Here is a 22,631-nt window from a genome sequence, read left to right as displayed (position 1 = left end):
GCAAAAGTATTCAGACCCTCTCACAGTTTTCACATTTTGTTGCTTTAAAGCTTGCAGTCATGACACTTTGAAGTAGGAATTAATATGTGTTATATACACAACCTACTCCACACATTCAAAGTAAAAACAAAAAGAAAGAAGTAAATAGATACTATAAAATAAAAATGGAAAAGTCATGATTGCATGTATTCAAACCCTTTGCTGTGGCAAACCTAAATTCAGGTGCACAAAATGACCTTAATGAGCCACACAATTAGTTGAATGGCCTATGTCTGTGTGCAATATTAGTGGTTCTCATGATTTCAGAATAAAAACACCTGTCTGTGAGGTTTTGGTCAGGTGGTGAATTTTAAGCAAAGACTCAACCATGAACACCAAGGAGCTTTCAAAGTAAGTCAGGGATAAAGTCACTGAAAAGCACAGATGGGTACAAAAAATATCAAAGTCTCTGAATATCCCTGTGAGCATAGTCTACTCAATCATCAAGAAATAGAAGGTGCATTGTACCACCCAGACACTGCCTAGATCAGGCCATCCCTCCAAACTGAGCAGCCGGGCAAAGAGGAAACTGGTGAGGGATGTCACTATGAGGTCAACAACAACTCTGAAAGAGCTACAGAGTTCAATGGCTGAGATGGGAGAAAATGTGCATCAGTCAACAATATCCAGAACACTTCACAAATGTAGCCTGTATGGCAGGGTGGCAAGAAGGAAGCCATTACTAAAAAATGGTCTAAATGCCAAGCGTTACGTTTGGTGCAGACCCAACACAGCACATCTCCCAATCAACACCATCCCTATAGTCAAGCATGGTGGTGGCAGCATCATGCTATGGGGATGCTTCTCCTCAGCAAGGACTAGATAGCTTGTTAGGATTGAAGGAAAAATGGATGGAGTAAAGTATAGGCAAATACTAGAGGAAAACCTGTTTCAGTCTGCTAAAGACTTAAAACTGGGGTGAAAATTCACCTTTCAACAAGACAATGATCCAAAGCACAGGCCAAAGCTACACTGAAGTCGCTTAAGCTGACACCCTGGGATCCTTCAAGAAGCTGCTTGATGAGATTTTGGGATCAATAAGCTACTAACAACCAAATGAGCAAGATGGGCCGAATGGCCTCCTCTCGTTTGTAAACTTTCTTATGTTCTTAAGAATAAGAAAGTGAATTTCCTTGAGTGGCCCAGTCAAAGTTCTGACTTGAATCCTATTGAGAATCTTGAATCTTGAGAAGACTTGAAAACTGCTGTCCATAAGCGATCCCCAAGCAACTTGAGCCTGAGCAAATCTGTCAAGAAGAATGGGCACAAATTACACCAAGACAGTTTGCAAAGTTGGTAGAGACTTACCCAAAAAGACTATAATTGCTGCCAAAGGTGCTTCCACCAAATATTGAGTTGATGGGTCTGAATACTTATGCAATCAACACATTTCAGTTTTTTCTCTAATTTTTGCTGACATTTACTGTAACTTATTTTACCCTTAGAAGTCTTCAGTTTGAGCATTCAAGTTTTAATAAAATATTAAGTTTAAAAAAATGTGTATGCATCATTTTGTAATTTAACAAATGGGACACCACAGGATACAGGAGTCTGAATACTTTTGCAAGGCACTGTATTTTTATTTATTGATTTGCTTCAAGTAGACAAATCTAAATCTAAAATAAAATTGCTAAAATGGTTTAATAGATCAATTAAAAAAGATATTCAGCGGAAAAAGGTACTTTATAGAGTGTTTAAAAGGGACCAAAAACAAAGTACACAGAAAGAGTACCAGTGTCACAGGAAATAAGTTAGCCGTGAAATAAGTTAGTGTTTGCCTTTTTGAGCCTTTCTGCGCAAGTGCAAATTTTAGAACTTAAATGGCAAGGTTCTGTGGAGATTTAGCCAAGATTTTACAGATACCACTTGTATTTTTGTAAGAAAAAAAAACAGGTATTCCAGACCGTATTTTTTTGTTTAAAAATGTGACGTTTGGCATCATATTTATCGAAGTGTATTGCAGACATTATTTTTCTGTTTAAAAAAGTAACATTTGTTGTCTTATTTATCAAAGTGTAAATGTACATTTAAGTTTTTTTTATAAATACATTTTATTTAAAGTAAAGTAAAGCGCTCGCTGTGTTTGGATGCAGTGTGGTTTTTAACAAAAATAAACATTTCAAAAACATTATTTTGTCAGTATAATTTATGTTTATGCAGAGTTAAAATCACTACTTGCCAAATGTTTATTTCCTTTCAAAAATGTTGTGTCATCATATTGTGGTGCAAGCAAATATAAGTGTTTATTCAATGTAGGCTCATGTTTAACTAAGTTATTATTTTCACAGTAAAATGCTCGGTTGTTTTGTATTTTTTTTTAAATAAATATTATGGGGAAGTGGGTACAAACACTTTCACTGATAAAGAGAATACTGTTTTTGACATTTTAATCGAGTCTACGTGTGGGAATATCTTAAACCTGTTTTAATTATATATACAGAAAACGTATACGTTTTTAGTGAAAGATGGCGTTTTAAGAGATATACAGATAGATCATTTGAGAAACGCACAAAACGATTGGCTTCCTATACATACTTTCATACGAAGAAACACACGCAGACTTCATATATATATATATATATATATTATATATATATATATATATATATATATATATATATATATATATGGACGTGTATATACACACACCTGTGCGATGAATGATAAATTGCAGTATTTACAGATCAATGCTTGTGATGCGGTCTGGTTTTGTTTTTTGTATATTTTATAAAAATAAACTGTTTTAGATTTTGCGCCTTTTTTCGGTTGGGCCTGGGAAGTATACATTATAGAGGGGAGGGGTTTGTGACTTGACAGCTGTAATATATAATCTAATTGCACATAAAAATAAATCTTAATGCTTAATTGTTTCTGATATATCGTAACCAGAATAGAGAATATTGTATTTATTTCCTTTCAGTAATATTTGTACAAAGAAAACCTATAATGTAAATATCTAGTGATTACAAACGTAAAACGACAACTCTGATGATGGTTTAAACTGGGAATTTTAAATAGATATTGTCATACTATTTAAAAAGTGTTATTATAACGATTTAACACAAATATAAATCGCACATAAAAATAAAATCGCACGACCACGTCTTTGTAGTAGCTTAAAGTTAACCGCTATTATTAAATAAAATACAACATGATACAAAGTGTTTTTAATATTATAGTATAATAATATAACAGTGTTTTTGATTTTAACCACATATAACACAGCTTTAATAAAGATCCTGACAACATTTTTAGAAGCAAAACAATTTTCTGAATTAAAGTTGACAGACAGAAAATGGAGACAGCTTAACCTTGCCTTTAAATTCAAAAATTTGTTATCAAAAAGGCTCAAAGGCAAATGCGGACTTATTTCACGGTTAACCTATTTCCCGTGACAACAGTACTTGGATCGGCAAATGCAAGTCAAAAAGGAAGTTAGAAAGGCCAAGAGAGAGATAGAAATGAACACTGCTAAGGAGGCTAAAACCAATTCCAAAATGTTTTTCCAATATTACAACAGCAAGAGAACATTCAAAGAGGAGAAAAAATGTCTAAGAGTGGCAAAAATGGCAAAATCATAGACAAAGAAAAAAAAAATCAAATAGCCTGTATTAAATTATTACTTTTCACAAGTTTTCACAAAGGAGGATATGGACAACATGTCCCACGTCAACCTGTTCCTATCCAATTTAATATCTTTAGCATAACCGAGGCAGAAGTGTTAAAGGGACCAGGAGCTCTTAAAATAAACCCAACAGTACTCAAAGAAATGAAAGAAGCTATTTACAAACCGCTAACCAAGCTCATGCAACAGTCTCTTGATACAGGGGTTGTACTGACAGACTGGAGAATTGCATATGTAATACCGATCCACAAAAAGGGAAACAAAACCGAACCAGGTAACTACAGACCAATAAGCCTGACTTCTATTGTATGTAAACTTATGGAAACCATATTAAGGTTAAAAATGGAAAATGACCTGTATGGTAACAGTATCCTGGGAGACAGTCAACATGGTTTTCGGGAGATCGTGTCTAACTACCCTGCTTGACTTTTTCAGGATGCAACATTGACAATGGATAATTGCAAATCACATGTTTAGATTTCCAGAAAGCTTTTGACTAAATCCTGCATAAAAGATTAATTCTGAAAGTGAATGCAGTAGGGATTCAAGGAAATTTATGTACATGGATTAGGGAGTGATTAAGAAAGTACTGATTAGATTAGAAACCTAAAAATGGAGAGAGGTAACCAGCGGAGTACCATAGGGATCAGTATTCAGGCCTCTGCTATTCCTAATCTACATTAAATGACTTAGATTCTGTTATAGTAAGCAAACTTGTTAAATTTGCATATGACATACAAATAGGAGGAGTGGCAAACACTGTTGCTGCAGCAAAGGTCATTCAAAATGATCTAGACAAGATTCAGAACTGGGCAGAGACATGGCAAATGACATTTAATAGAGAAAAGTGTAAGGTACTGCATGCAGGCAATAAAAATGTGCATTATCAATATCATATGGGAGATACTGAAATTGAAGAAGGAATCTATGAAAAAGACCTAGGAGTTTTTGTTGACTCAGAAATGTCTTCATCTAGACAATGTGGGGAAGCTATAAAAAGGCCAACAAGATGCTCGGATATATTGTGAAAATAATTTAAATCAAGGGAAGTAATGTTAAAACTGTACAATGCATTAGTAAGACCTCATTTTGAATATTGTGTTCAGTTCTGGTCACCTCGCTACAAAAAGGATATTGCTGCTCTAGAAAGAGTGCAAAGAAGAGTGACCAGAATTATTCCAGGTTTAAAAGGCATGTCATATGCAGACAGGCTAAAAGAATTGAATCTATTCAGTCTTGAACAAAGAAGACTACGCGGTGACCGGATTCAAGCATTCAAAATTCTAAAAGGTTTTGACAATGTCGACCCAAGGGACTTTTTCGATCTGAAAAAAGAAACAAGGACCAGGGGTCACAAATAGAGATTAGAAAAAGGGGCATTAAGAATAGAAAATAGGAGGCACTTTTTTTTTTACACAAAGAATTGTTGTTGAAGCTGCTTGATGAGATTCTGGGAACAATAAGCTACTAACAACCAAATGTGCAAGATGGGCAGAATGGCCTCCTCTAGTTTGTAAACTTTATGTTTTTATGTGTTTTCCAATTACCAGAAAAAAGGTAGCGGAACTCCATTACAGGGCTTGCTTTGATTAAAAAAAATAAATAATTCCGTCTATTTGAAAGATTGCGTAAAAAATCTATACCTTGTTTTTTGTGCCTTGCTTTTGACTATGAAGGTGCTCTCAATACATTGATTATGGTCAACTATTCCCTGTCTGATATTCTATTTGGAAACATCTAATAAGAATGGAAACTTTAACGTCTCAACCTTGAACACAATTATCCATGCAATTACTCTTCATTAGATGAATAATACACAGCACACTGCTTATTGGTTTATAAAGCATTAAAAGAGGGTGCTCACGGATAAAAACAAACATATACAGTACTGCTTTCTTGTTTATTTCAACAGTAACATCGCCCAAAAACACATCATACCCTGAACATTACAGTCTCTGTAACCAGATAGAGTAGGTCACTTTGACATTAATTTACAGCGTGCAGAGTAGCTTCTCAGAGCAAGGCCTATCTATTGGTTTCTAGCCAGAGACAAACAACTTCTGGGTAGTTCTAGGTTCTGAATGTATAAAAAACAGGTGTGTCAGCACACTGTGTGAAGACATTCAGCTGTAGTCAGTCATGCTTATTTTGCTTCTCTTCATAAATTCACTCTTATGTCTGCATGGGGTACTGCAGAGCACACTGAATACCCCTAATCATATCCAACTGCTTACTATTACTCTCACTGCTATCAGAATAGAAACATTGCATTGAATACAGCATGGTTATGCTGAACAGATCACAATTTAAGCACTACAAATAGGGAAAGATTTGGTCATGTCCCTCTGCATTAATACTATTAACCAGTGTACACAAAATACAGAGGGACCTCATAATCCTGTAATAAGCGCACCGTAAGTGAAAGATTAAAATATTTGAATAAAAAGGAACGTTTATTGGATTGTAGCCGGAAATGTCTGTTGGACAACGGTTAGTTTAAGAGACGTCTGAAGCCGTGCTTGGTTTTGAATGCAGCTGTGCAGTAATTAGTGTGTTTAGCTTACTAGGTCTCAATCAACGGTTTTCTAGGTGGTCACACACAGCAAGCAATGTGCCACAATAAACAATTCAAACTTCTGCATAATGAGGGACCAGCGCTAAAACGTTGTAGCCTGTGGTTTCATTTTCAAAATACATAGCTTATTTTACTCAGAGTTTTGCAATACGAACAATCATTTTGATGAGGTTTTGGGGAACTGAAGTTTCCGAGGTGCCAAACTCCAAATAAACAACCTCTATGTTGAACTGTTTCTTTGAGATGGGAAAACAATGGGCCTTTAGACTGAAACTAGTATACATCCTCCAAAGGCCAGAACACAGAACCCACGGAAAAAGAACCCCAGGTTTAACATCACTCCTCTTAATGTCACCCTCTACATATTAGCATTTCATTGAAATCTCCTACCCAAAAACATAGCAGGAGTGAATAGTGGAAAAGCTCCTTATAATATCACTTATGATCACATCCCGGTTAATATCACACATTTTCTGCCACTGATTTCCACTCACTTTCTATCACCTTGGGGAGTAATAGCACAGGATTTGAAGGTATACATGTAAATATGGTGCTGTACAGCAGTGTACATTTACAGCTTGCTTTTCTTGATTATAACAATGTGCTGTACATGTAGAATTTAGCAGGCTGTACACTAAATACTTTTTTTTTTTTAAATCAGTGGCCGCTATTGCAACCAATGCAATACAGAGTGCAGCAGTTCAAGTCACACACAAAAAAGCACCTCTTTGTTTTAATGCTTGTTTCACCAGGATATTGCAGAACGCCTGATAATTTCAATTCTGTTTATTGTCACCATTATTGCCCAGTCCCTTACAAGAGTGGAAGAGACAGCGAGTGGGAGAAGTACAGGCGTGGAAAAGTACAGAGCAGTTTCGAAGCAGAAAGGAGAAATTGCATCTTGAATTGCTTTAATCAGAAAACAGAAGACATTGGGGAAACACAGCAGCAGCTCAAAGTCAAACAGCCGCGTTTGTTTTTCTGATAACAAACAAGCTGAAACTCGGAGCAGCTGATTCAAATTCAACGCCGTTTTGAGACACGGGCGAGGGGAGGAGCCAACAGCACAGCAGAACAACGCAGTTAAACGAGGCAGTCTTCCCAGCAACAGCGAGTGGAAGCGACAGCGAGAAGTACAGGAGTGGAAAAGTACATAGCAGTTTCGAAGCAGTTTGAAAGCAGGTTGACGGCTGCAGAAGAAACTAAACTTAAAAAAAAAAAAAAAAAACTCAACATGGTCTTCAAGCCAGTAATCTGTGACACCTGCTTGATGTGGGAAATCCGAGAAAACCCAGCGGAGCTAAACCAAGTGTGCGTAAAGTGCCGCGCGATCCAGGATTTGCATAAACTAGTAAGTATGCTAGAAATGGAGCTGGAAGAAGTGAGACAGCAACAGGATCTTGAGGAATTGGCACACCCACAATTCATGGAAGTCTGTATCACCCCTAACAGACTGAAAGCCACCAGGGAGATAGAAGGTCAGAACAGCTGGGTTCAGGTAGGCAGAAGCAGGGAAAAAAAGAAACTTCGTCAAACACAACCACCAGAAATCAAAACAACCAACAAATTTGAGTCACTTCAGAATTTTGATGAGCAGAACCAACAACAAGAGAATGAAAGGAACAACATCCAGGACCCCTATTGACAGTGGTGACCAGACAGCAAAAAGAAGGGAGGTCATGATTGTTGGGGACTCCATATTGAGAAACACAGCAAGTTCAATTCGCAGTTTGGACCCCCTTACTACAACAGTGTGCTGCCTTCCGGGAGCCTCGGTCAAGCACGTCACTGAAAACGTGGACAGGCTCCTAGAACGAACAGGAGACGACCCGGTAGTAGTCGTCCACATCGGTACAAACAACATTGGAAGAGACAGACCAAAATCCCTGCAAAACAAATTCAGAGAGCTAGGAAGGAAATTAAAAGAGAAAACCAAAACTGTGGTATTTTCTGGTATACTACCGGCACCTTGCAAAGGACCATATGGACAGCTGGAAATAATTAATCAAAACGAATGGCTGAAGACGTGGTGCACACGGGAAGGCTTCACCTATCTTGATCATTGGACCACATTCTACAACGAGGACTATCTGTATAGACGGGATGGACTGCATTTAAATAACAAGGGAACTAGTCTACTCGGAGAAAAGATCCTCGAGCAGGTTCGGAAGCATTTAAACTAGAAAGGAAGGGGGGAGAAATCAACAAAAAAACAGAAGGGAGACCGCATCAAAACAAGAACAACAACTCAGGTAAGACAACCATTAAATGTATTTATCTAAATGCTAGAAGTATCAGAAACAAAATTCTAGAACTTGAAGCTACTGCACTAACAGGTAACTATGATGTGATAGGTGTTACAGAAACATGGTTATCTGAGAGTGATGGGGACGAATATAATATTTGTGGGTATACACTGTATAGGAAAGACAGGCAGGACAGAAGAGGAGGAGGGGTAGCGCTATACATAAGAAACAGTCTTGAAGCCCAGGTGTTAAACCTGGACAAAGAAAATAAAACCGAATCAATATGGGTCAGAATAACAGACAAAAATTCAAAAGGCATAATAATAGGAGCATGCTATAGACCGCCAGATTCAGACGGTGAGCAAAATAATCTGTTATACAATGACATTAGAAATGTGTGTAGCAAAGGAGAAGCCATACTAATGGGGGATTTCAACTTCCCCCAAATAAAATGGGAAAACCCGGTGGGTAGCGCGAAGGATGAAATAGAAATGGTGGAAATGACAAATGACTGCTTCCTAACACAATTTGTGAAGGCACCCACTAGAGGGGAGGCATGCCTTGATTTAGTCTTTTCAAATAACGAAGATAAGAACATAAGAAAGTTTACAAACGAGAGGAGGCCATTCGGCCCATCTTGCTCGTTTGGTTGTTAGTAGCTTATTGATCCCAAAATCTCATCAAGCAGCTTCTTGAAGGATCCCAGGGTGTCAGCTTCAACAACATTACTGGGGAGTTGATTCCAGACCCTCACAATTCTCTGTGTAAAAAAGTGTCTCCTATTTTCTGTTCTGAATGCCCCTTTTTCTAAACTCCATTTGTGACCCCTGGTCCTTGTTTCTTTTTTCAGGCTGAAAAAGTCCCTTGGGTCTATAGAATAACTAAAACAGAGGTCAGAGAACCACTGGCAAACTCAGACCACAACATGGTCTCATTTGAAGTGTTTTTTAAATCCCCAAAAGTAAAGACTAAAGCTAAGGTTTACAATTTTAGAAAAGCAAACTATGAAGGTATGAAACAGAGACTAACAGAAGTAGATTGGAGTAAAATAGAGAAAACACCCACAGAAGAAGGATGGTTGTTCTTCAAAAATGTAGTACTAGAGGCGCAAAACAATTATATCCCTAAAGTAGACAAATCTAAATGTAAAACTAAATTGCCAAAATGGTTTAATAGATCAATTAAAAAAAATATTCAGCGAAAAAAGGCACTTTACAGAGCATTAAAAAAGGACCAAAAAGAAAGTACGCAGAAAGAGTACACAGAACTGCAAACGCAAGTCAAAAAGGAAGTTAGAAAGGCCAAGAGAGAAATAGAAATAAACATTGCTAAGGGGGCTAAAACCAATTCCAAAATGTTTTTTCCAATATTACAACAGCAAGAGAACATTCAAAGAGGAGATTAAATGTTTAAGAGATACAAATGGCAAAATCGTAGAGGAAGAAAAAAAATAGCAAATATGTTAAATGATTACTTTTCACAAGTTTTTACAAAGGAAGATACTGACAACATGCCCCACATGTCATCCAGTTCCTATCCAGTTTTAAATAACTTTAGCATAACTGAGGCAGAAGTGTTAAAGGGACTAGGAGCTCTTAAAATAAACAAATCCCCTGGGCCGGATGAGATCCTCCCAGTAGTACTCAAAGAAATGAAAGAAGTTATTTACAAACCGCTAACCAAGATCATGCAACAGTCTCTTGACACAGGGGTTGTACCGACAGACTGGAAAATTGCAAACGTAATACCGATCCACAAAAAGGGAAACAAAACTGAACCAGGTAACTACAGACCAGTAAGCCTGACTTCTATTATATGCAAACTTATGGAAACTATAATAAGATCCAAAATGGAAAATTACCTATATGGTAACAGGGTACTGGGAGACAGTCAACATGGTTTTAGGAAAGGGAGATCGTGCCTAACTAACTTGCTTGATTTTTTTGAGGATGCAACATCGATAATGGATAATTGCAAAGCATATGACATGGTTTATTTAGATTTCCAGAAAGCTTTTGACAAAGTCCCGCACAAAAGATTAATTCTCAAACTGAACGCAGTTGGGATTCAAGGAAACACATGTACATGGATTAGGGAGTGGTTAACATGTAGAAAACAGAAAGTACTGATTAGAGGAAAAACCTCAGAATGGAGTGTGGTAACCAGCGGTGTACCACAGGGATCAGTATTAGGTCCTCTGCTATTCCTAATCTACATTAATGATTTAGATTCTGGTATAGTAAGCAAACTTGTTAAATTTGCAGACGACACAAAAGTAGGAGGAGTGGCAAACACTGTTGCAGCAGCAAAGGTCATTCAAAATGATCTAGACAAGATTCAGAACTGGGCAGACACATGGCAAATGACATTTAATAGAGAAAAGTGTAAGGTACTGCACGCAGGAAATAAAAATGTACATTATAAATATCATATGGGAGATATTGAAATTGGAGAAGGAATCTATGAAAAAGACCTAGGAGTTTTTGTTGACTCAGAAATGTCTTCATCTAGGCAATGTGGGGAAGCTATAAAAAAGGCTAACAAGATGCTCCGATACATTGTGAAAAGTGTTGAATTTAAATCAAGGGAAGTAATGTTAAAACTGTACAATGCACTAGTAAGACCTCATCTTGAATATTGTGTGCAGTTCTGGTCACCTCGCTATAAAAAAGATATTGCTGCTCTAGAAAGAGTGCAAAGAAGAGCGACCAGAATTATTCCGGGCTTAAAAGGCATGTCATATGCAGACAGGCTAAAAGAATTGAATCTGTTCAGTCTTGAACAAAGAAGACTACGTGGCGACCTAATTCAAGCATTCAAAATTCTAAAAGGTATTGACAGTGTCGACCCAAGGGACTTTTTCAGCCTGAAAAAAGAAACAAGGACAAGGGGTCACAAATGGAGTTTAGAAAAAGGGGCATTCAGAACAGAAAATAGGAGACACTTTTTTACACAGAGAATTGTGAGGGTCTGGAATCAACTCCCCAGTAATGTTGTTGAAGCTGACACCCTGGGATCCTTCAAGAAGCTGCTTGATGAGATTTTGGGATCAATAAGCTACTAACAACCAAACGAGCAAGATGGGCCGAATGGCCTCCTCTCGTTTGTAAACTTTCTTATGTTCTTAAGTGTTCAAATGTACTAACCAGAGAAAGTGTTTTCTACCATACAGAACGAGAATATACAGATCGGGTTAATTCATGGAAATAAGGTTTGACCAGGATGTTTAGACAAGACCCAATGCTCCCTGGGACTCAAAGACAATGGAGGTACAAGCAAGAGGGGATACTGCATGTCCAGCAGGAGAGGAAAGAGGATGTTGTTAAGAGCCTGATGACTACAGTGGTGTTTGCTTTGAAAACAGCTCCAAGTCACGATGCTGTGCGTGTGCTCTCCGAGTCATGCACGGCCCTGTAACTCAGGCAGCAGGCTCAACACCTCCTGCAAGCTCAGTACTGTAGCTATCTGGAGTAAAACATACTGTAGTCCTGGCAGCAACTGTGTATGTAACCCGACAGGGACCCATCAAGCTTCTGTTAAAAGCCTGATGTTGAATATATATTGCGTGCTTTCTGAAACTGTGTACATTCCGTATATATGGGCCCCGATACGGAACTGTATTTTGTTTGGACTGGGTGCCACTAATTCTTTCAAAACTGTTGAAATACATGCCTCAGGTAGATACCCAATGTTTCAAAATGATTTTCAACAAAAGCATTTTGAGACATTCATTACTATCCTAATAATGAGCTGTTTTTTTTTTTTTAGCATACATAAAAACAGCGTGCAGGCGAGTGAAACGAAGTTCAAGATTTAATTCTAAATATGAAACATTTGGAACAACCTTTGATTTGAACCAGCAAGTTTTAATCATCATCATCTTCTTCTTGTTATACGTATAGAAACATTAAAAGAAACATCTTCAAATGTCTCCAAGACCTTAAAAAAACACCTTTTAATCAAAACATTTGTCATTGAATGTATACTTTAGTATTTCCAAATTTAGCAATATTGAAATACACTTGGTCATTTTGGTGTATTTCAATATTGTATCTGTATTGTATATTGTATCTGTATCTAAAAATTGCAGTTTCTGTATCTGTAAAAAAATAACCCAAGATGCCAGAAAAAGTCCATATATTACAACAATATATCATTCATCATAACATTCTTCTGTGCCACATATTTTCTCATTTAGCATCGACTCTTCAATGCAGGCCCTCTCTGGCTTGTGATTAATTGGGTTGCTGGGATGCACTCAGTAACCAGGGGTGCTTTGTTCATTTACATTACCTGCCATCTGTGACCAGGACAAGAAAACCTGACAATCAAGTTAATCAATTAAGTCTTTCTTACTATGAACTGACCCAGCAAAACTGCCAGTCTGTTGTACATACAAGTCTGATGTCAGATGGGGACAAGTAAAGAACAGGTGATATCAATAAGCATATTTATCATTAGCATCCCCTGTGTGTGTGAGTGTGTGTGTGTGTGTAAGTGATTTAAAAAAATGACCCTGAGATAAGACATCTGGTTTATGTATAAAATCCCCTTCTACTTCTGCCAAACCAAAACTATACAGTTTAATTATGAGTCACTATCTGAGATCTCCAGAGTAAGCATATTTTCAGGGATGGAAACAGTTTCATTTTTTTGTTTTGTTTTGTTTTTTTTGGAGAGGCCTTTTGAAGCCACAGGGGTGCTTTAAACTTCCGAGTTTTTAAAAAGTCATCAAGATGTGATGGCTGAAACAGAAAATGTCAAAGTGAACCTAAACAAGAAGATAAATGCAATAGTTAAGATAACTAATATTTCAGACCGCTGCCAAGTTGCTCTCTTAAGCCAATGTAAAAAAATGTTTGTCTACTTGGTTTACTCCTTTAAGTAACTCCTGTTTATTTAAAGAAGGCAATCATGTGTTCAACCACATGCGTTATGAACGTGTTTTCTCATGGTTTACGTCATAATGTATAGTTGTGTGGTTAGATGCACCAGCTTCCTGGTGTCTATATTTCTGCGAGTTCTGCGATTCTCAATCATGACCCAATGGTGACATTTTCTATTGCTCACAGCATGTCTACAATAAACCAGACCATCTGTAGATAAATTCCGCCTAGTTTTGCTCTTTGTTTTTTTATGAGACACATACAGAACTGTCCATTCACGCGACTGTTAAATATTACTGGCCTAACTAAAATTGTCCACGACCTGCATGGAACTCTAGTCAAGGTCCACAAAAGGTGGAGTACTCCACTTTCTGTAGGGGTGTTATCTCTTGAATGAGCTATGCTGTCAATGTTAGCTTACGGCATTAATAAACGTAATCACATCATTTCACCATAAATTACGTTTGTGATCTAATCACAGTTTTATTAGAAGTAATTTCTGTCTGCATTTAAATAACTAATAACTATGTACAGTCACTGTGACATTTTAAATACACTGTTGAGGTAACAGACCAGAGCACCACAGTTTTGAACACCAACAAATACAAAACTTATCAGTCAACATTCACATAGAGAGAAATTTAGTACTTTACATGTGTTGTATTATTATTTCAATAAAATATTACAGTGCACAGGCCTGTACAAATGGCTTTATTCTACAGCACAGGACAAGAGCCAATTAAGAATCAGACAGGGTTATCCAACCCAAAACGTTTATGGATTTGATGCATGTGCTCGTAAACGATCTTACCCTATCAGTAAAGTGGAGTGATTGTGAAGGGAAACTGAATTCAAGATAAAAGATCATTTCAGAATGCTTTGTGACAAACAATTATCCTTCTACACACCTTACTTTCATTTACCACAGGGGTGGGACTATATGGGCTTTTTTGTTTGTTTATTTTTATTAAAAGGGACTGATAAAAACTTTAAAACCACAAATGCAGACGAGCCTGGCTCTTTTGTATTGTGGTTAAGACAGTCTTTTTTGGTGCACAGGGTGACCAGGTCTCACCCAGCCTCCGTCCCGTTACACCTACGCCTTTTTTATTCTTGCTTTTGAACACTAAAGCCCTTTACTGTTGATTATTATTTGTCAGTCTAATATTTAATAAGGAAATTGGTTGCGGGTTGCATTTAATGTCTTCTGTAATCTTTTTTTTGTTTTGTTTTTTTAATTACTTTTATGTGATACTGTGGGGAAAAATATTGCATTAACTCTGCTGGTAAGACAACTAAAACTCTCTGAACCCAAGATGATTATAATCTGCAATTCCATCTGTACTGGTGCCAATCCTAGTTTCAGATACACAAACTTTAACCACCCGATTACCAAATCATGAGATACTAAATGATTAAGAAAAAAAAATGCATTAGAGATATTTGTTTAGACCAACAATAAGTCTTTTCCTGCTGTGACTCATAACCAGTAAACCTCCCTTTGTGCGTTCCACATAAACCACACCCTTCCCCTGGATGACGTGAACCATTTACAAACATCAAGACTAGGCAAGCACAAAAATTCCTTTTTTAAAACAAAAACAAAAAAAATCCTGATGTGCTACTATCAGTTCATTTGTACTGTAATGAAAAACTGTATAGGTTTCTGGCTCAGCTTCTTACAGCCCTCTTGATCAGTGCCCTCTCATGTCTTGCTCACTTCTCTTATGAACATTTACCATAGTAAAAAAACAAAACATGGAATAAAGTAATAAACGTACTAAAGCACAGTGAAAGCCTGGGAATGCACAGGGAAGTGTTGTAAGCACAGAGAGGTACTGTAAAGCTTGCTGAAAAACATAGCAAACCATGGTAAGCTGTGGTAAATGAATAGCATAACCACGAGAAAAGAATGGGGAAAATGTAAAATGACACTGCAATTTTTTTCTAAGGATTATATTGGGTGGTATTTAGACGGTATTCTGTGTACCTCATGGTATGCAAATGTATTTCATTAGAACATAGTCTGCAGCTGTACTAATTATTTTCAAAATATAAAATGGAGACTTGAAAGAAGATTTAAGCCCAGTGCTAAAGCCTCATGCCCCTTCCCAATCTCCACATTCTCCGATGAAGGATGCTTGCTGGCTTTGTCGCAGGGAAAGCAGTAGGAAGAGGCTGGAGGGTTTCTGAGATAACCTGTCAAACACCACAAAGCCTATCCTCTGTTTCTGCTCAACAAACTCCTTAATAGGAAAAAGTAACAAACATTTAAAGGAAAAGGGTAAAAGAAAAATGAAATAAAACACCCCTGTTCCTGGACCATGGGCTGATCAGCTAATCCTGAATCTGCGATTTTTCATTTACTGGGCATTCTCCCTCATATTAAGAACATAAGAAAGTTTACAAACGAGAGGAGGCCATTCGGCCCATCTTGCTCGTTTGATTGTTAGTAGCTTATTGATCCCAGAATCTCATCAAGCAGCTTCTTGAAGGATCCCAGGGTGTCAGCTTCAACAACATTACTGGGGAGTTGATTCCAGACCAGATTATTAACGAAGTCACAAGCTCTGGGATGCGACTGGGGGACGCAAAACTGTTGTTAAAACTGAAACAGTGCTGCACCAAGTGTTTGTTTCTCTATCTCGAAAGTCAGACTCACCAGTAATCTCTATAACGCTCATCTCTGTGTGAAAGCAGCAGATTTGCAGTTTTGTTTGATGATTATCACAGTTACAGCAGCCCCCCCCCACAACATTTCACACACCAAATTCACATTTGGAGTATGAGGGCTCAGCCAGATGTTTAACTTGTGCCTTGCTGATACAGATATGTTGAATGAGGGGTGGATCTACAGTTTTATTACTTTTTTCCCCACAATCCATTTCATATCCTAGGTGCTACCTCTGAATGCTGCTGACTGACTTTCAGTAACAAAAACCTCCTTATCTGAGAGTGTTGGCGAACACTGTTTCTTTAACACAGCACAGTACTTTGGAAATAAAAGGGTTATTTGAGAACGTACATGCTCTACATGACAAGTGTCTATTTAGCCCAAATATTTAGTTAATGCACAGTAATGTAACTGATATTATTAAGTACAGCGAGCAATCAGTAGTAAACACATTTAAATCAAGTTTTTCAAAATGAGTAATATTAATTTTTAGTTAGATACATATTATCTACGCATTCATTTTAACACTCATATAATACAATCAAGTGAGTGTTTTTATGATCAGTACAATTATAATGGAATCAGTGCTGCAGTCTAACATGTTATAGATACAGGCAAGGGGGGCCCTTTGTGTTTCTTCTTCAAACATACACTACAGTAGCTTCGCCACTTTTTGATGGTAAAGTATTATTATTCCTATTTTTTCATATTCCAGAACCTTCCTAACTTGGTCATTTCCTAAATTTCTTTCGTAACATTTAGGACTTGGTGGAACCTTTCCTAACTGTCAGTTAGAAAAATAATTGTTAGTTTGAAAGATCTGAACAAACCAAGCAAAAAAGTAAACATGATGCATAAGTAATGTCCAGATCTAGCTCCACCATCCATGAGAAATCATCATCATCATGTTATGTACGGGAGATCGTGGAGTTGGAGTTAAGACGCGCTTAGAAGTTACTGTCGGTGATTATGATAATTGATATTTGAAACTTTAATGAGGAATAAGATATGAAGTAGTCTGTGCTGATTCTGCCGTGTTATTGTACACAGTGAGACGCTCCATTGAACTATAACCAGCGGCTCATATGAAATGTAACTCGAAAAGTACTTGTTTGGACTCTGAATGTAGACAATTATATTACACACTTTCTTTAATGTACACAGTTATATTATATACTTTCTTTAATGCACATAATTATAGTATACACCACCTTTAATGTACACAATTATATTGCACACTTTCTTTAATGTACACAATTATATTGCACACTTTCTTTCACACCGGAGGCACGAACATCACAGTAAGGTTCTTATTTTTAGCTTTACTTTAGCCTGTGAGATATTGCTGTGTGTTGGCATTTCTAATTAAAATAAAATTATGTTTATGTTAATAAACACCATTAACAAGTTAATAAGTACTGCTTTGTTATTTCTGTTAAATACTGGTGTTTATTTATTGTTGTTAACTAGGTTTTTCTGCAATGAAACCTTATTCTCTTCCCGAGTAACATTTAGAGCCATGCGTTTCTGAATCGAGTTTAGATGCCATAACTTAAAAACATGGGGGACCTGAAGCTCAAGCTGTAACCTGCTCTATTCAGACTCGATCAGTCGTTTACTGATACGATTGGCGTTAGATAGGATTTCCTAACTAATGTTAGGATATGATGACACACTTAGGAAATTGTAGACTGCTGACTTAGGAAATGCTTTTGTAATACTAAGTTATAGGAACATTCCTATCCTAGCCATGATTGGTAAGATAGGAAAGCAAGTTGGGAAACGGTTTTGTAATATGGTCCCTGGGTGAGATCTGTTCTTCACTTTACCCCATTTTTTGTATAGGTACAGGGCAGTTCCTACTCATTTCTTCCTAACTAAAGCAGTGTTGAAATGATCCCTAGACTGTTGATCTCAAAAGGAGGTCAGCCCAAAGTTTGTACTCTTATTTCTAAAATTAAAATTGGTTTGATACAACAAAAACAAAATCAAACTGTCAATTTCATGTGAACTTAGAAGTTGTATAACAGTTCTTTGTTGTCCTTTGGAAATGCAAGTAATTTCTACCAAAAAACGTATCCAACCCAGTTCTAAAGGCAAAACTAACTACCAAAAAGATATTTCTCCAAGTGACCAGCACTATCTTGTCAGCCCCAGTGCAGTGTGATCAAACAGAGAGAGCACAGGTGAGAAAGGTCACAAAATGATTGTAAATGTACAGTACTCAGAGTCTTTTAGCACTGGGAGTCTCAAATTTCTGAAAACTGTTGCATGTTTTTTTGCATGTTGTTTGATTAATCTCCTAACTGTACCACAACATTGTCCTTTCCTACACAGTGACCAAGTACAAAATGGTATACATGTGTACAATGAGTACAGTACAGAATGCTGCATTCTTTCAGTAATGAACAGTACAGTGTTTTTATGGGACTTTATTGAATGTAGTCTAAATAATATTTTATGTATGTATTTTATGCCTATTTTCTGCATGTTAAATCAGGACCACCAAAGAGGAGATTGGACACAACCATCATCAAGAAATCAAACAAATATAGACGTGTATGAGTAACAAGAATAGGAATTAACGTTTCTAGGTATTATTGATGTACAGCTCTGTATACCCCACAAAACACTTGGACTGTATGAAGATGGTTTCCTACAATGTGTCCCTCTGCTTGACTGTATAGCATGTGAGACCTTCACGTTCAGGCCTAGAATCCGAGTACATATCTTCACTGAAGACCCTATTTGAAATACAGTATGTACGCAGTACTTCCAAAACATGATTTAAACTGAACTTTAATAAGGGCAAATCAGCCATTGTCCATAAAATGAAGTTTACCTGTACACACCACTTTGAAATTACAAGAATAACATACTTAAAATAATAGATGCAACAGACCGATGTATATATTAAGATGGTTAGAATCTGCTATTGCTTTACGCATTCATTTAAAACTATCCTCCAAATGAATCATTTATATCAATATGTATTGTGTAGAAACGTCTGTTCCTACACTCACAGTGCTAAATACACCGCATTCCGCGATTTAGACACATATTTTAAGATAGACAATTTAATTTCCTCGTTGACGAGATATGTATTTCCGTTCCGTTCCCTGCGTTTGTGTTCATCTGGTTGTAAACTATACCTAATTGTCCTGTCGGCACAGAGTAAAATGCACCCAGTCGCAGCTTTTCGACGAAACGTTGAATGAATGCTATACATTACATATATTATTTAAACCTCCTTAAACGAATCGCAAGCATTTTGCGTTAGCAATAACCTATATTTTGAACTGCGATTCCATAGTTAAACATGTTAAAATATATCATACACGATGTTCTTTTTGTAATCGATTTTCTAGATTAATTCTGTGTGTCCCAACATTATATGAAAAACACATAAATGCAACACTGTAGTAATTTAACAAAACACACAGTTTGTGGTTTAAACAAATGCCATTCAGCTCCAATAGAAAACAGGGGAAAATACAATGGTGTCTTAATTTTCCACTGAATTACAGAACTTGTCTACCAGAAATAATACGCAGCTTTTTCATTCACACGTTGTGGACTCATTGTAAGGAAACAAGAAATGAGAAGAATCTTAATTTAAGAATGAAATCCGTTCTAGCTTGGATCATGAATATGTACTGTTTTTATGTAATGCATATATTAAGCTTCCTTATATAATTTTCATAACTTAGCAAATGGCTTCTGCTAGTACTGTGACCCTAACAAGAACCGTACGTACCTACACCATTGATAAATAATACCCAAAGCCAATACACCTCACAAATTATATAAAAACTATTAACTTAACAGTGTATGTGTTTTCGTATGGTGTTATTGTTACCATTTTCCATCTGACTGCAATAAATAGAGAATGATGTTTTAATTGACTCAACAGTTGATTTTTATAACACTCTTGGAAACCACGCGCCATCTTATTGTAAAAGGCACAAAGATACACACAGTAATATGTACAGGGTATGTGGGTGCTTTGAAAAAAAACAAAAACACTTGTGTTGTGTGACACACATATATAAAGCGGGTGTTTGTCTTGCAGCCTCGTACTACAATATGATCATGTGTAGTGTTTTTTTTTTTTTTTTAAACCGGTGATATTTTAATTGTTAGCAACATTACAATTGCTTACATAAATGAACGCTGTTTGTGTTAAATTAATATACAGCGTTCTAGAAAACGTAATTAAATGCACTCCGCACTGCGTTGAAAAGAACGGCTACTGTTGTAGGCTATCAATACTGAGCATTGTCATGTGAATTTGCATTATTATATAGAGGGGGTCGCTTACAGTAGCAGAAGCCAGAATCTTATCCGTCAGGGTCAAGTGGTGGGGTTCCCATCTCCTCAATAATTTGGAACTGAGGACCTTGCAGAGAAATGTCCTGGGGTGTCGGATGACACAAACCTGTATGTCCCCTTCCTGAAGTAGTTTATACCTCATCCCGTTGCAGTGGAGCAAGGCTCTCCGACACAGAGCTGCTCCCATTTTATTCCCGTCCGGTGGTCCTGGAGCAGACACCTCACCCAGCAAAGGCTTGCTTTCGTCTGTCTGGAGCTGGTGGTGGTTATTGTGGAGATCGCCGCCTCCACCCGAGCTGCTATTAAAATCCATAACAGCAAGCAGCCGGATCCTTGCCGTGTGATAATCCAGCCTAAAAAAAAGGAGTAACAATGGGGACAGGGAGAGAAACAGAGAGAGTGGACACGGAGACAGACAGTGGGGAAGAAAAGGGACAATCCGAGTCCACTCTCAATAGATCACCTCCCAGTGATTTTTTGGGTCCACCAATATTTACTTTTCAAAAGCCATAATAATATCCATAATACGAGGTTGCGATTGATAGATCCAGTAAAAAAAAAAAAAAAGACAAAGACGACGTTCGTGTTTCCTCTTATGCCTAATCGGAAGGCTTTATTTTTCTTGTTGGTAGAACGAGGCAGTTGTGATGAAAGATTGCATAAACTGCAAACGTCTCTGGTTGGTCTCGGCTATGTCACGTGCTGTCAGCATGACGTCAATTGAGAGCAGAGCGGATGCGCTGTGTCTATCTTAAAGGAGAGGAGCTTTAATAAAACCAGATACGAGAGCTCCATTTACAATAATAATACAGAGCCCTATCTCCGTCTGCACTGTCAAAACCCCACTGTACCTACTCGCATGTTTATTTATACACTGTAAAAAAGGCTAACAAGATGCTCGGATACATTGTGAAAAATGTTGAATTTAAATCAAGGGAAGTAATGTTAAAACTGTACAATGCACTAGTAAGACCTCATCTTAAATATTGTGTTCCGTTCTGGTCACCTCGCTATAAAAAAGATATTGCTGCTCTAGAAAGAGTGCAAAGAAGAGCAACCAGAATTATTCCGGGCTTAAAAGGCATGTCATATGCAGACAGGCTAAAAGAATTGAATCTGTTCAGTCTTGAACAAAGAAGACTACGTGGCGACCTAATTCAAGCATTCAAAATTCTAAAAGGTATTGACAGTGTCGACCCAAGGGACTTTTTTGACCTGAAAAAAGAAACAAGGACCAGGGGTCACAAATGGAGATTAGGCAAAGGGGCATTCAGAACAGAAAATAGGAGGCACTTTTTCACACAGAGAATTGTGAGGGTCTGGAATCAACTTCCCAGTAATGTTGTTGAAGCTGACACCCTGGGATCCTTCAAGAAGCTGCTTGATGAGATTCTGGGATCTAAGCTACTAACAACCAAACGAGCAAGATGGGCCGAATGGCTTCCTCTCGTTTGTAAACTTTCTTATGTTCTTATGTATAACCCTCACTAGACATCAAGACGCAGCTCATAGTAGAATTCAATCAGGGTGACCCTATTTAGATATATTTCACTGAAAATCTACAGATACAATACTCTAAGCTATGTATAGTTTATGTTTATGTAATTAAAAGAAAAACAATTTAGTTAAAAAGACTAGCTTAGCTGGGATAATGCTTGTATTTGGTCACAAACACCTGTTTATTCACAGTGTGGTCTGCGGGCCATGTGTCCATTGTGCAGGGAGGACCGGACAATTATTGAATTGTTCTGTCTAAATCGTCAAACTCTTTAAACCACTCATGTTGGTTTATTATTCTGTTACAATAACCTAGCATGTCCCCGTCGCCAAATATGAGTTCATTAGAAAAAACCCAAAACAAAACCAAATGTGTTAGTAGAGTTCTAAACAGACCCTCTTGCATAGGTTACCAAGTAAGTGTCTTATGACTCTTATAATAAAACATTAAACTATATACTGTAGTAATCATACAAGGAAATTGTGTAAGAATGTATGTAAATAGTCTTTGTAAAACACTACACAATACCAGTATTTAGAAATGCTAAAATACACTTTGTAAAATTTACTGAGAAACATTTGGACCATAAGTGTTATATGTGTGTGTGTGTATATATATATATATATATATATATATATATATATATATATATATATATATATATATATATAGATAGATAGATAGATAGATAGATAGATAGATACACACACACACACACACACACACACACACACACACACACATATATATATATAT

The 22,631-nt window shown here is 37.1% G+C and overlaps 1 protein-coding gene across 3 annotated transcripts in view; it reads right to left on the bottom strand.

Moving 5' to 3' along the window:
* LOC121296084 (C-Maf-inducing protein) overlaps positions 1-21,049 on the bottom strand; it is a 90,144-nt gene extending 69,095 nt beyond the window's left edge. For all 3 annotated transcript variants that reach the window (XM_041221266.1, XM_041221268.1, XM_041221269.1), the window contains exon 1: positions 20,367-21,049. In XM_041221266.1, coding sequence (XP_041077200.1) covers positions 20,367-20,690 — 324 coding nt within the window. In that variant the 5' untranslated portion in view covers positions 20,691-21,049. The remainder of the gene's footprint in view (positions 1-20,366) is intronic.
* Between the last annotated feature and the right edge of the window lie 1,582 nt (positions 21,050-22,631).

This window comes from Polyodon spathula, chromosome 21, assembly GCF_017654505.1.
Source record: "Polyodon spathula isolate WHYD16114869_AA chromosome 21, ASM1765450v1, whole genome shotgun sequence".
In the NCBI taxonomy this organism is placed as follows: Eukaryota; Metazoa; Chordata; class Actinopteri; order Acipenseriformes; family Polyodontidae; genus Polyodon; species Polyodon spathula.
This window is presented reverse-complemented; position numbering and strand designations above follow the sequence as displayed.